Consider the following 12,478-nt stretch of genomic DNA (forward strand, 5'->3'; position numbering starts at 1 on the left):
TTGTCTCACTGATCTGATATTGATGGATTGATTTTCAAAGTGTGACTGAACAACCACTAAACCTGTGTGACTAAACAGATAAGTGTATTCATACACCCTTATTTTTAGTACTTTCATTATTATATACAAGTAGGACTTATTCATGTCAAGTTTACATTGTTCTATAAAACCTGTAGTAACAGCGTTGCTTATGCCAAAAGTGATATAATATAGGAGTAGAGTTAATACAGATAGAATACTCTTACCACTTCATCCATTGGGACCAAATGCTTGCCAAGTGGTTTTGTAGGGGTGCTGATGCTCTCTAGAGGAGTGCTTGGCCGAGGCATTGGATTTGACATGCTGAGAGATGGTGCAGGCAGTCCCTGAATGAAAATCTTTCCTACCTTTGACATAAAGAATAAATTATATTTCTATACATCTTTTGGCGACACTCAAACAGAAAAACACAAATTCAATATCAGAGTGAAGGAGTAAGATCCTCCAGTATGCTACTGTGTATTACCGAAGACTATGCTTGAATTTCAGGGGAAAGCTGTAATAGAGTACAACTTTACTACCAAGCACACATCAAAATGATGATCAATCGTTTCCAAAGAAATAGTTTCAAGTAAAGCTTTACATGTGAAATACTCGGATGCGGTTAAAAGTAGTATCATGCTAATTCTTCAGTTGGCTTCCACTAGGAGTCCACCCACTCTCTATACTTAACAGTATAACAGTATAAAACTCGGCATGGCATCTGTTCTAGATTCCAGCTATTTTTGAATTCAAGAAGTCAAATGGTGCGGCTTCCCTTCCGAGCCTTGCTGTGCGCCCATTTAGTAGTTTTCCCCCACATATGGGGCATCACCATACTCAGGAGACATTACACAACAAATTTTGGTGTCCAGTTTCTCCTGTTATCCTTGTCAACATAAAAAAATGGGGCTAAAGCAAAATTTTTGAGAAATAAAGCAAAAGATTAATTTTTTCCTTCCCCATTCCAGTAATTCCTGTGAAGCACCTGAAGGGTTAATAAACTTCTTGAATATGGTCTTGAGCAGGGGTGTCAAACTGCATTCCTCGAGGGCCGCAAACCATGCGTGTTTTCAAGATTTCCTTAGCTTTGCACAAGGTGCTGTAATCATTATGTGTGTGGGTGATTAAATTATCACCTGTGCAGTACAAGGAAATCCTGAAAACATGACCTGTTTGCAGCCCTCGAGGAATGCAGTTTGACACCCCTGGTGTTGAGGACTTTGAGGGGTGAATTTTTAAGAATGGTGTTACTTTTGGGTATTTCCTGTCATACGGGCCCCTCAAAGTCACTTCAAATGTAATGTGGTCCCTAAAATTATGGTTTTGAAAATTATGTTGGAAAATTGAGAAATGGCAGATCAACTTTGAACCCTTCTAACTTCCTAACAAAAAAAAATATGTTTAAAAAATTGTGCTGATGCAAAGTAGACATGTGGGAAATGTATTATTTTCTGTGGCATATCTCTGATTTAAAGGGAACCTGTCACCCCGTTTTTTGAGATTGAGCTATAAATACTGTTAAATAGGGCCTGCGCTGTGTGTTCCTATAGTGTATGTAGTGTACCCCGATTCCCCATGTATGCTGAGAAATAACTTACCAAAGTCGCCGTTTTCGCCTGTCAATCAGGCTGGTCAGGTCGGGAGGGCGTGGTGACATCGCTGGTTCTTCCTCAGCTTTACGTTGGTGGCGTAGTGGCGTAGTGGTGAAGACACAGCGCGCGATCTGCGCTGTCATCCCTTTCGTCGGTGGGGGCGGCCATCTTCCTGGGGCCGCGCGTGCGCAGATCGAGTGCTCTGCTGCACGGGGCTTCAGGAAAATGGCCGCGGGATGCCGCGCGTGCGCATTAGAGATCGCGGCGGCCATTTTCCCAAAGCCGAGATGCAAACTCGGCTTTGGGAAAATGGCCGCCGCGATCTCTAATGCGCACGCGCGGCATCCCGCGGCCATTTTCCTGAAGCCCCGTGCAGCAGAGCACTCGATCTGCGCACGCGCGGCCCCAGGAAGATGGCCGCCCCCACCGACGAAAGGGATGACAGCGCAGATCGCGCGCTGTGTCTTCACCACTACGCCACCAACGTAAAGCTGAGGAAGAACCAGCGATGTCACCACGCCCTCCCGACCTGACCAGCCTGATTGACAGGCGAAAACGGCGACTTTGGTAAGTTATTTCTCAGCATACATGGGGAATCGGGGTACACTACATACACTATAGGAACACACAGCGCAGGCCCTATTTAACAGTATTTATAGCTCAATCTCAAAAAACGGGGTGACAGGTTCCCTTTAAGGGCATACAAATTTAATATTTTGAAAATGGTGAAATGTTCAAATTTGTCAAATTATCGATATATTCATAACTATATATGAATCATCTCAACCAAAATTTACCACCAACATGAACGTACAATATCTCACGAAAAAACAAACAGTCTCAGAATCACTGTGATCCAAGCGTTCCTGAATCGTTCCAGAATTATTACCAGATAAAATGACATTGGTCAGATATTTAAAATTTGGCCGTGTCTAAGGTCAAAATTAGCTCCGTCACTATGGGGTTAAACTGTAAGATAAATATTGAAAAAAAATGAAACCCCACAAAAAATGGCGAAATAGCGTTTGCGCTTTTTACTATTTCAAAACACTTGGGAGGTTTTTTTTCCCCATTTTTCAGTAAATTAGATGGTAAAATAAATGCAGTCATTGTAAACTACAACTCATCTTGTAAAAACAATCCTTCATACGGCTATGCCGACGGAAAAATAAAGAAGCTATGACTTAAAAGATCAAAACAAAACAAGCAAAAATGAAAACTGTCACAAAAGAGGGTAAACTGAATCACCATTTTTTTTACATACATGAAAAATATAGGGTTGTTGGAGAAGAGCTTTTCCACCCTCAACTAGAGTACTGCAATAAGATGTGTGATAGACCTCAAATGGAATACTTGATAGCTACCCTGAACACATAACTAGACCTGTCTGAGGCGGTGTGGGCTCCATGGGACTATTATTGTGCACAGCAAGACGGCTAACCCCTGCACTCACCATCATTGTTCCTCCCCCCTTTAGCTTTCCCTTGGTGTCTCTGCCCCTTTCCTTCAAAATTGACAAGATCAATTTGTGAGGAATATCATCCTTGTCCTGGTGGGAAGTTGAGGATGGGATGCAATTTTTGTCTTTATCTATGTCTGATTTACATAGTCTTTTATTATCATTGAAGTAAAGAATGTGTTACGTGGGGGGCGTGTCCTAGCTGGCCATGTGAGTGGAAGCAGGGAAGAGTGCTCCTGCTGCCAGAAGGACAAAAATCCTGCTTTAACCCCGATTTTCGGGTAAACTCACCTAAATCCGGCTGGCTGAAGGTCCGGAGAGTGCAGCGGTGCGGAGCGGCGGGTCCGGAGTCGGCAGCGATGACCAGGAGGCGGCAGAAAGACGCTGGCACCAGCGATGCAGGAGCTGGCCAAGATGGTGCCGATGCTAGGGAGGACGCCGAGAAGGAGAACGCCGCATGTCAGCGGCACATGGAGGTGGCCGCAAAGCTGCAGCAGTGTGCCAGAGTGGAGGCTGCTGAGGAGGCAGAACCAGGATCTGGAGCTGGAGCTGACCAGGAGGAGGAGGAAGCGAGCAAGGCTGAGCAGCATGAGGTACAGAGGGGGAAGGAGAGAGGCAGCATGGCTGGGGCTAGTGGGGGACCTGGAGGCATACCACAGGGAGAGAAGCCGACTCTTAGAGATGTTATCACACTGATCTCTTCATGTCAGCAATCCCTGAACTCCTTGGCCCAGCAGATGCAGGAAGTTAAAGGGGACACGGCACAGATTAATGCGGCTCTGCAGAAAATGGACAAACGTATAGGAGTGGTGGAGGAGGGTGAGCACGGCAGAAGATCACATAGTTAAGCTACAAAAAGCTGAAAAGAAGTTCGCCCAAGCAATAGCCGAGCTCGCTGCCAAAAATGAGGATCTGGAAAATAGATCCAGAAGAAATAATATACGTATAGTGGGGCTGCCAGAAAAGACTGAGGGGAGAAATCCCACTGAGTTTGTTGAAAACTGGCTGCTGGAGAAGATTGGGAGCACAGTGTTGACAAAAGTTTTTGCTGTTGAACGTGCTCATAGGGTCCCGCCGCAGCCCCCTGCCCCAGGAGCAAATCCCCGTACCATGCTTGCTAAAATACTGAACTACAGGGACAGAGACATTATCCTCAGAAAGGCTAGAGAAATGGAGGATCTGACGGCTGGAGGTCAAAAAAAAAATAAATCGCTATTTATCCGGATTATTCCGCTGCGGTTCAGAAACAGCGGATGAAGTTTACTGGAGTCAAGCGGCGACTGAGGGAGCTAGGAGTGCAGTATTCAGTGATGTTTCCCGCCAAGCTGAGACTGGTGGCTTTTAATAAGACCCACTTTTTCTTGACACCGGAGGACGCTACCCAGTGGCTTGATACTCATGAGAAAAAACTTAAGGGAATGGGCGACTGACATTTCGGCAAGATCCAGTTGGGATTTGTTTTCTCTGTCGATAGAGGAGAGTTCTGCGCTCGTTAGCAATGGTTAAAGAGTTGAGCAACTGTTGGGGGTTTTGCTGGGCCATATTGAAGGAATGGCCGGAGGGGACAGTACCAACTACTAAGTACGGGGGAGGAGGGTTATGCTGGGTACTGTGAACTGGTTTGGTACTTTTTCTATATGTTAATATAAGTTGAAATGTTAAGATACAATAAAGTGAAAGTTGGGGGGGAAATTGTGATTGCTATGGCAGCGGGACGCGAATGGAGAGGGTTAAGTAAGGGAGAGTGTTCGCAGTGGGCAGTGGAGCCCCACTCTTGATGAGAGGAAGAATGCGTTACACTGGGGGGGTAAAAGGCAAGTTGGGAGGGGGCATAGGGGGTGGGAGGGTTGGGGCAGCTCATACTTGGGAAATTGGATACTTTAAGAAATGATGAGCCACATGATGGGAGATTGTATTAAAATATTGAGCTGGAATGTGAGAGGTCTGGCGGATAAAACACGGCGGGCGGCAAGTCTGCAGTATGTCCGAGAACAGAAGGTCTCGATGATATGCCTGCTGGAGACATATTTAGTGCGGGAGAGGGTGAATGTATTGAATAGGCGCTGGATACAGAGGGCGTATCATTCTACTTTCTCGACGTACTCTAGGGGTGTGTCTGTGTTAATACCTGCAGGGGTGCAGTATGAGGAGGTAATGGTAAAAGAGGATGTGGATGGTCAGTATGTGTTGGTGAAATGTAAAATAAATGGAGTGTTGATGTGTATAGCGGCAATGTATATTCCGCCCCCATACTCAAGTAAGAAGATAAGAGAGGTGCTGGAGAGGGTAGAGCGTTGGGGACCGTTACCATCTCTAATTATTGGCGATCTTAATAATATCTGTGATGACTTTTGGGACAAAAACAAAAATCCCCAGAATAGAACAGGGGGACATATCACTACGTTTGGGACCTATGTCCGGGAAGTAGGTATGATTGATTTATGGAGAGTTAGACATTGGGGAAAGGACGTACTCATGCTACTCGCCAGCTCATGGTACTTTGTCTAGGATTGACTTGGCGCTGGGTAACTGTTTACTGGACACGATGGTAGGGAAGGTGAGATATTTGCCTAGGGCTCTTTCAGACCATAGTCCAGTTGAGGTGGAATTTCGGCCGGTGGGGACACGGATCGGGAGCAGGAAGGAGTGGAAGATTCACCCTAATTGGCTACACAGTATGGACTTGGAAAAGATAAAGAAGGAGTTGGTGGAATTTTTTGAGATCAACGAGGGAAGTGTAGATGTTCTTACTGTTTGGGAAGCGTACTTGAGGGGACTGCTGTTCAGGGATCTTAGCAGGTGTAAGAGGAAATCGAGAGAGACAGAGAGTTTGGCGGTTGCAGGGCTGAGGATAGCCGAGGATGAGATGGTTATAGCGGGTACTCCGGAAGCTGGGAGGAGGCTAAAGGCAGCTCAGAGTCAGTTGGAGGAGGTATTGCTTGGTAAGGCTGAAAGGAAGAGGGAATTCATGAATCTGGCTTTTTACCAGGAGGGCGAATCTGTCGGTCATTTGCTATCGATAGTGGCTTCTGCCCAGAGAAACACTTCCTTTGTTCATTCTTTGGTATCGGGGAGCGGTGTGGCTGTCTCTGAGACTTCAGAGATTTTGGACATTTTTGCGGATTTTTACGCGGACCTATATTCCTCTCAGGTAGATGGGTCGGTGGAGGACACGGTGGCGTTCCTTGAGGAATTGGAGCTCCCAAGGCTGAGTGACATAGATAGAGAAGATTTGGAAGCTCCCATCACGGAGAAGGAGTTGGGTCGGGCACTGCAGTCTATGGCTAATGGGAAGGCACCTGGCGTAGATGGATTTCCTGCTGAAATTTATAAAAACTTTGGGGAAGTGCTGATCCCTAAATTAAGGGTACTTCTGGAGGAGGCTAGGAGTGGCGGTCGTCTACCGGCATCTATGCGGGAGGCCATAATAGTGGTGATTCCTAAGGAGGGGAAGGACCCGACACAGCCGGATTCATATCGGCCAATCTCCTTGCTTACTACAGACGTTAAACTTCTGGCTAAGGTGTTGGCGATGATGTTGACAAGTGTTATTTCCGGCCTGGTGCACTCAGACCAGTCCGGCTTTATGCCTGATCGGTCCACTGCGATCAACTTACGAAGGCTGTATATGAATTTGCAACTCAGATCCGACAACTGTGGCCAGAGAGTTATTGCATCTTTAGACGCTCATAAGGCGTTCGATAGTGTGGAGTGGGGATATCTCTGGCAGGTGCTCCGGAGTATGGGGTTTGGACCGCAGTTCATATCCTGGATTCGACTGATGTACTCGATGCCGATGGCTAGGGTTTGGGTAAATGGGGAGTAATCACGGACCATACAACTGGCTAGAGGGACGAGACAGGGGTGTCCGCTCTCTCCTCTTTTGTTTGCTCTGGCTGTGGAACCACTGGCTGCTAAGCTTCGACGGTCTGATGAGGTGACTGGGTTTAAATATGAGATGATTGAAGAAAGGGTGGCGTTGTATGCGGATGACATTCTGCTATTTCTGGCTGACCCGGGTACGTCCTTGGAGGGAGCCATTGGGATTATTGAGAGTTTCGGATCGGTGTCGGGACTTAGGATAAACTGGAGTAAGTCTGTCTTGTTTAAGGTGGATGATGATGGTGGGGAGCCACTGGAGGATGGGCGACTGGAGGTGACTAGCCAATATAAGTACCTTGGAATATGGGTATCTATGCCTGTTACTGACTATATGCATAGAAATTTGACTCCAATCTTAGGTGTTCTTAAAGCGAAAGCGGATGCTTGGCTTAAACTGCATTTATCTGTGGTAGGTAGGGTGAATCTTATTAAAATGATTTTGATGCCAAAAATACTGTATATTCTTCATAATGCGCCAGTTTGGATACCACGCGGGAGATTTAGACAGATTAACTCTCTGTTCAGGAATTTGATATGGGGGGGACAGCATCCGCGTATCAAACTGGAGACACTTCAGCGACCCAAGGAAGATGGGGGATTGGCATTGCCTAACCCTGAAATATATTTTCTTGCAGCCCAGAGTCAGCATTTAAAAGGCTGGGCGCATGAAGGGTCATCTGGGGCGGTACAGCGGCTGATGGAAGTGGTGACAAAAAGAAGGCCAGTGGTACAATGTTTGGAGGATGGATCCCTGGGTGCTCTGGGGAAATTATACCCGACTGTGTTGTTGATACGCAGGCTGTGGGGTAGGCTGAGACATATACGGGGGGTCACGGATTTGACTAGATTCTCACCGCTATGGCATAACAGCAACTTACAGGAGTTTGAGGCACTGGGGGTACTGACAGAATGGCAAGTCAAAGGGATTCAATACGTGTATCAAATAATTGAGCGAGGTGAATTGAAATCATTTTCCCAATTACAGGCGGAATTTGGTCTTGGGACTGTGGGGGAATTTCAGTATTTGCGGATGAGGCATGCTTTTGGAGCTCAGAGTAGAAACGGAGGTATTGGAATTCAGAGGGATATAGTACTGGAGTATGTGTGTAATGAAGGGACTACTGGGGGAGTCATATCTACTTTGTATAAAGATCTGTTGCACACTTTCCTATTGGGGTTTCCAATAATGGCGAGAGCTAAGTGGGAGAGGGATCTGGGTCCAATGGAGAATGAGACTTGGGAGTCGGTGCTAGAATGGGTCCCACGATTGTCACTGAGCGAACCGTATAGACTGTCACAGCTCTATGTGATACACAGGGTTTATAAGTCTCCGATGGTGCTATATAAGGCTGGTTTGCGTGATGATTCTGAATGCCCGAGGTGTAAAACTGCAGATGCTGATATACTCCATATGATGTGGACGTGTCCGAGACTGGCTGCTTTTTGGGTGGTAGTTTTGAGTCATATGGAAGGTGCGTATGGATGTAAGGTGCCAAGGGATCCTATAGTGTGCTTGTTGGGATGCGTGGATGAGATTGGAGTGGATAAACACCTAAAGATAGCTATTGCCAGATTGTTATACATGGCTAGGAAGGTAATAGCTCGAAATTGGATTAGGGAAGAACCGCCGTCAAGAGGAGAGTTCCTCCAGTATGTGAAGCAGGGCCTGACACTGGAAAAGGGGTTTTATAAAAAAAAAGAGGGAAAATCGAAATGTTCAATAAAATGTGGTCTCCGTGGATTGCTATGGGATAGGGGTATTATAGAGGGAGAGTTAATTAAGGTTCCTAATTAATGGTAATGTTAAATGTGGCTTATATTATTGGCCGAGGGATTAGATAGTATATTGGTCTAATGATGGAAGTGCTAACCAAGGTGAGCTGCTTTGTTGGGTGGGGTTGGGGGGTGGTGGGATTGAAGGGGAATGTTTGAAGGGGGGGGAAAAAGCTTTGTATTGAAAATAAGAATGTAACATGTCATTTATCTTGTTAATCTTAATAAAAAATTATTTGAATCAAAAAAAGAATGTGTTACGTCTTTATTGTTAAAACCTTTAATAAAAATTACAGTTATTAAAAAAAATACAGTGTTGACTACTTAGCATGTATATCAAAAAAGGAAAATACCTGCCTAGATTAGTGGCAAAGCTTCTAATCATTATTAGCATCAAATGAAGAAACAAAGCAGCAGTATAGCCATAAAGTAACAGAATTTTATTAGAACATACATAAATACAAGATACCGAAAAAAAAGATAAAATATGGGGGTGGAAAATATGCAAAAAAGAGTAACCACCGAGAGGCAATATGTAGTACCGTTGTTATATGTACAAAAAAATCGATAGTAAAGTACTACAATTAAACACTTATGCGCAGAAGAAATAACATAATAGTATTAACAAAGCCACAAAAAGGACTTCTTTTAGTAGGATTATGCCAAAAGCATGGAAGGTATGGGGCATAATGCGCATAAAAAAGGAACCCAGGTGTGCTAGTAATAATGCCAGAAAATAGCTATAACAGACATATGGAAAAAATCTATATATCAATATATAGTGGCCTACCCAGAAAAATAAATATATTACTGCAAAAATATAACAGGAATATAATCCTTATTTCAACAAAGGCAGTCTCATTTCAAAAGTCAAATGACCCAGTAGTTTATCTTACAGAAAAAGGAAAGCAATCCTAATTATGAAAGAGACAATCTCGTAGCTGAAGCTCTGAGTGATAACGTTTAACAATACCCTCATTGGGACAGATAATACAATTCTGTCCATTGGCTGTGAAATGTAAGTTTGCTAAGATGCTTATGGCTTACAGATTACACCCTAAACGCAATAAGACAGCAGTGTGCAGCTAGCTCCATCTAGAGGCGGCTGCAGCATGTCCTCATTTGATTCTGGAGCTAAGCTAGTATAAAAGAAAGTTTCCACTAGAAAATCACTTAACCCAAAACATGACATGCTCTTAAAAGGAGGAAAATTAATGTATTAGACAACTTGCTACATATGTACATATTAAGAAGCACTTATCTCAAAGATTTTACCTCTTACTATCAAACATCATATTATACAGCACTGTGTACTTACAATTGCTCATTTTACCTTTCTACCCAGATAATTCTTCTTTTCTCTGCTCTATGTAGAAACAGGAAGTCTCTTGTCCCTGCATTTATCACTTCTCTCTTCAACTCCTGACTCAGCTGCTCCATCTTCCTCCGGGCAGTGACTCATACAGAGAAAAATTGCCTTCCCGTTTCTACTTAGAGCTTAGGCTGGGTTCACATTGCGTTAACAGCAGCTCGTTCAACACATGCGTTAACGGGCTGCTGTTAACGCAAGTGCCGATATGTAATCGCACTAGCGCAGATAGAGCTAGCAGATGCTTTATCTGCGCTAGCAGTGACGGACCCGGAAACGCTGCAGCCCGCGTCCCAGGGTCCGTCACTCAATGACGGCACATCGCTAGCGCATGCCCGTTGTGGGCTTGTGCTAGCGATGCGTCCGACATAGGAATTAATGGCGGCGTTAACAGACTGCGTTACAGCGCGTTATGCCGCAGTGTAACGTAGTCCGTCTAACGGACACCTGCAACGCAATGTGAACCCAGCCTTCGAAGGATTCAGCTAGTCGGTTTTTAATCATGTGAAATCATAGACCTAATGCAGGGGTCCCCAACTCCAGGCCTCGAGGGCCGCCAACAGTGCAGGTTTTCAGGATTTCTTTAGTATTGCATCGGTGGTAATATGATCATCTGCACAGGTGATTCCAACCCCTGTGCAATACTAAGGAAATCCTGAAAACCTGCACTGTTGGCGGCCCTCGAGGCCTGAAGTTGGGGACCACTAACCTAATGGAAAGCAGAAGAATTAGCTGGGTAGAAAGGCAAAATGAGAAATTTTAAGAGCACAGTGCTATATAATATGATTGCAGTATATTAAGAGGATAAAAATTTTGATGGGAGCTTTTCTTTAAGATCTAAATAGATGCATAGAGATCTATTAATGTTGCAGCACAATTTATCATGGATACACTCACCTTTACAACACCAGTGTACAGGATCAAATTCCCATTTATTTCCAACACCACCATCGTGTTAATACTCTAAAAATGAAAAAGTAGAATCAAATGTTAAATAAAGCGTAAAAAGTTTATATTTAAACCCTTCATGACCCAGCCTATTTTGACCTTTAAGACCTTGCCGTTTTTTGCAATTCTGACCAGTGTCCCTTTATGAGGTAATAACTCAGGAACGCTTCAACGGATCCTAGCGGTTCTGAGATTGTTTTTTCGTGACATATTGGGCTTCATGTTAGTGGTAAATTTAGGTCAATAAATTCTGCGTTTATTTGTGATAAAAATGGAAATTTGGAGAAAATTTTGAAAATTTCGCAATTTTCACATTTTGAATTTTTATTCTGTTAAACCAGAGAGATATGTGACAAAATAGTTAATAAATAACATTTCCCACATGTTTACTTTACATCAGCACAATTTTGGAAACAAATTTTTTTTTTGTTAGGAAGTTATAAGGGTTAAAATTTGACCAGCGATTTGTCATTTTTACAACGAAATTTACAAAACCATTTTTTTTAGGGACCACCTTACATTTGAAGTCAGTTTGAGGGGTCTATATGGCTGAAAATACCCAAAAGTGACACCATTCTAAAAACTGCACCCCTCAAGGTACTCAAAACCACATTCAAGAAGTTTATTAACCCTTCAGGTGCTTCACAGCAGCAGAAGCAACATGGAAGGAAAAAATGAACATTTAACTTTTTAGTCACAAAAATTATCTTTTAGCAACAATTTTTTTATTTTCCCAATGGTAAAAGGAGAAACTGAACCACGAAAGTTGTTGTCCAATTTGTCCTGAGTACGCTGATACCTCATATGTGGGGGTAAACCACTGTTTGGGCGCACGGCAGGGCTTGGAAGGGAAGGAGCACCATTTGACTTTTTGAATCAAAAATTGGCTCCACTCTTTAGCGGACACCATGTCACGTTTGGAGAGCCCCCGTGTGCCTAAAAATTGGAGCTCCCCCACAAGTGACCCCATTTTGGAAACTAGACGCCCCAAGGAACTTATCTAGATGCATAGTGAGCACTTTGAACCCCCAGGTGCTTCACAAATTGATCCGTAAAAATGAAAAAGTACTTTTTTTTCACAAAAAAATTCTTTTAGCCTCAATTTTTTCATTTTCACATGGGCAACAGGATAAAATGGATCCTAAAATGTGTTGGGCAATTTCTCCTGAGTACGCCGATACCTCATATGTGGGGGTAAACCACTGTTTGGGCACATGGTAAGGCTCGGAAGGGAAGGAGCGCCATTTGACTTTTTGAATGAAAAATTATTTCCATCGTTAGCGGACACCATGTCGCATTTGGAGAGCCCCTGTGTGCCTATGCATTGGAGCTCCCCCACAAGTGACCCCATTTTGGAAACTAGACCCCCCAAGGAACTTATCTAGATGCATATTGAGCACTTTAAACCCCCAGGTGCTTCACAGAAGTTTATAA

General features: G+C 44.0%; 1 protein-coding gene across 3 annotated transcripts in view; it reads right to left on the minus strand.

Moving 5' to 3' along the window:
• The window catches only part of ANAPC1 (anaphase promoting complex subunit 1), a 314,460-nt gene that overhangs the window by 252,485 nt on the left and 49,497 nt on the right, over positions 1–12,478 (minus strand). For 2 of the 3 annotated variants that reach the window (XM_069769209.1, XM_069769211.1), the window contains exons 12-13: positions 10,994–11,059; positions 246–386 (exon numbers count right to left, since the gene is read on the minus strand). In XM_069769209.1, coding sequence (XP_069625310.1) covers positions 246–386; positions 10,994–11,059 — 207 coding nt within the window. The remainder of the gene's footprint in view (positions 1–245; positions 387–10,993; positions 11,060–12,478) is intronic. The other variant, XM_069769210.1, reaches the window with a different exon arrangement.

This window comes from Ranitomeya imitator, chromosome 5 (assembly GCF_032444005.1).
Source record: "Ranitomeya imitator isolate aRanImi1 chromosome 5, aRanImi1.pri, whole genome shotgun sequence".
NCBI classification, from domain to species: domain Eukaryota; kingdom Metazoa; phylum Chordata; class Amphibia; order Anura; family Dendrobatidae; genus Ranitomeya; species Ranitomeya imitator.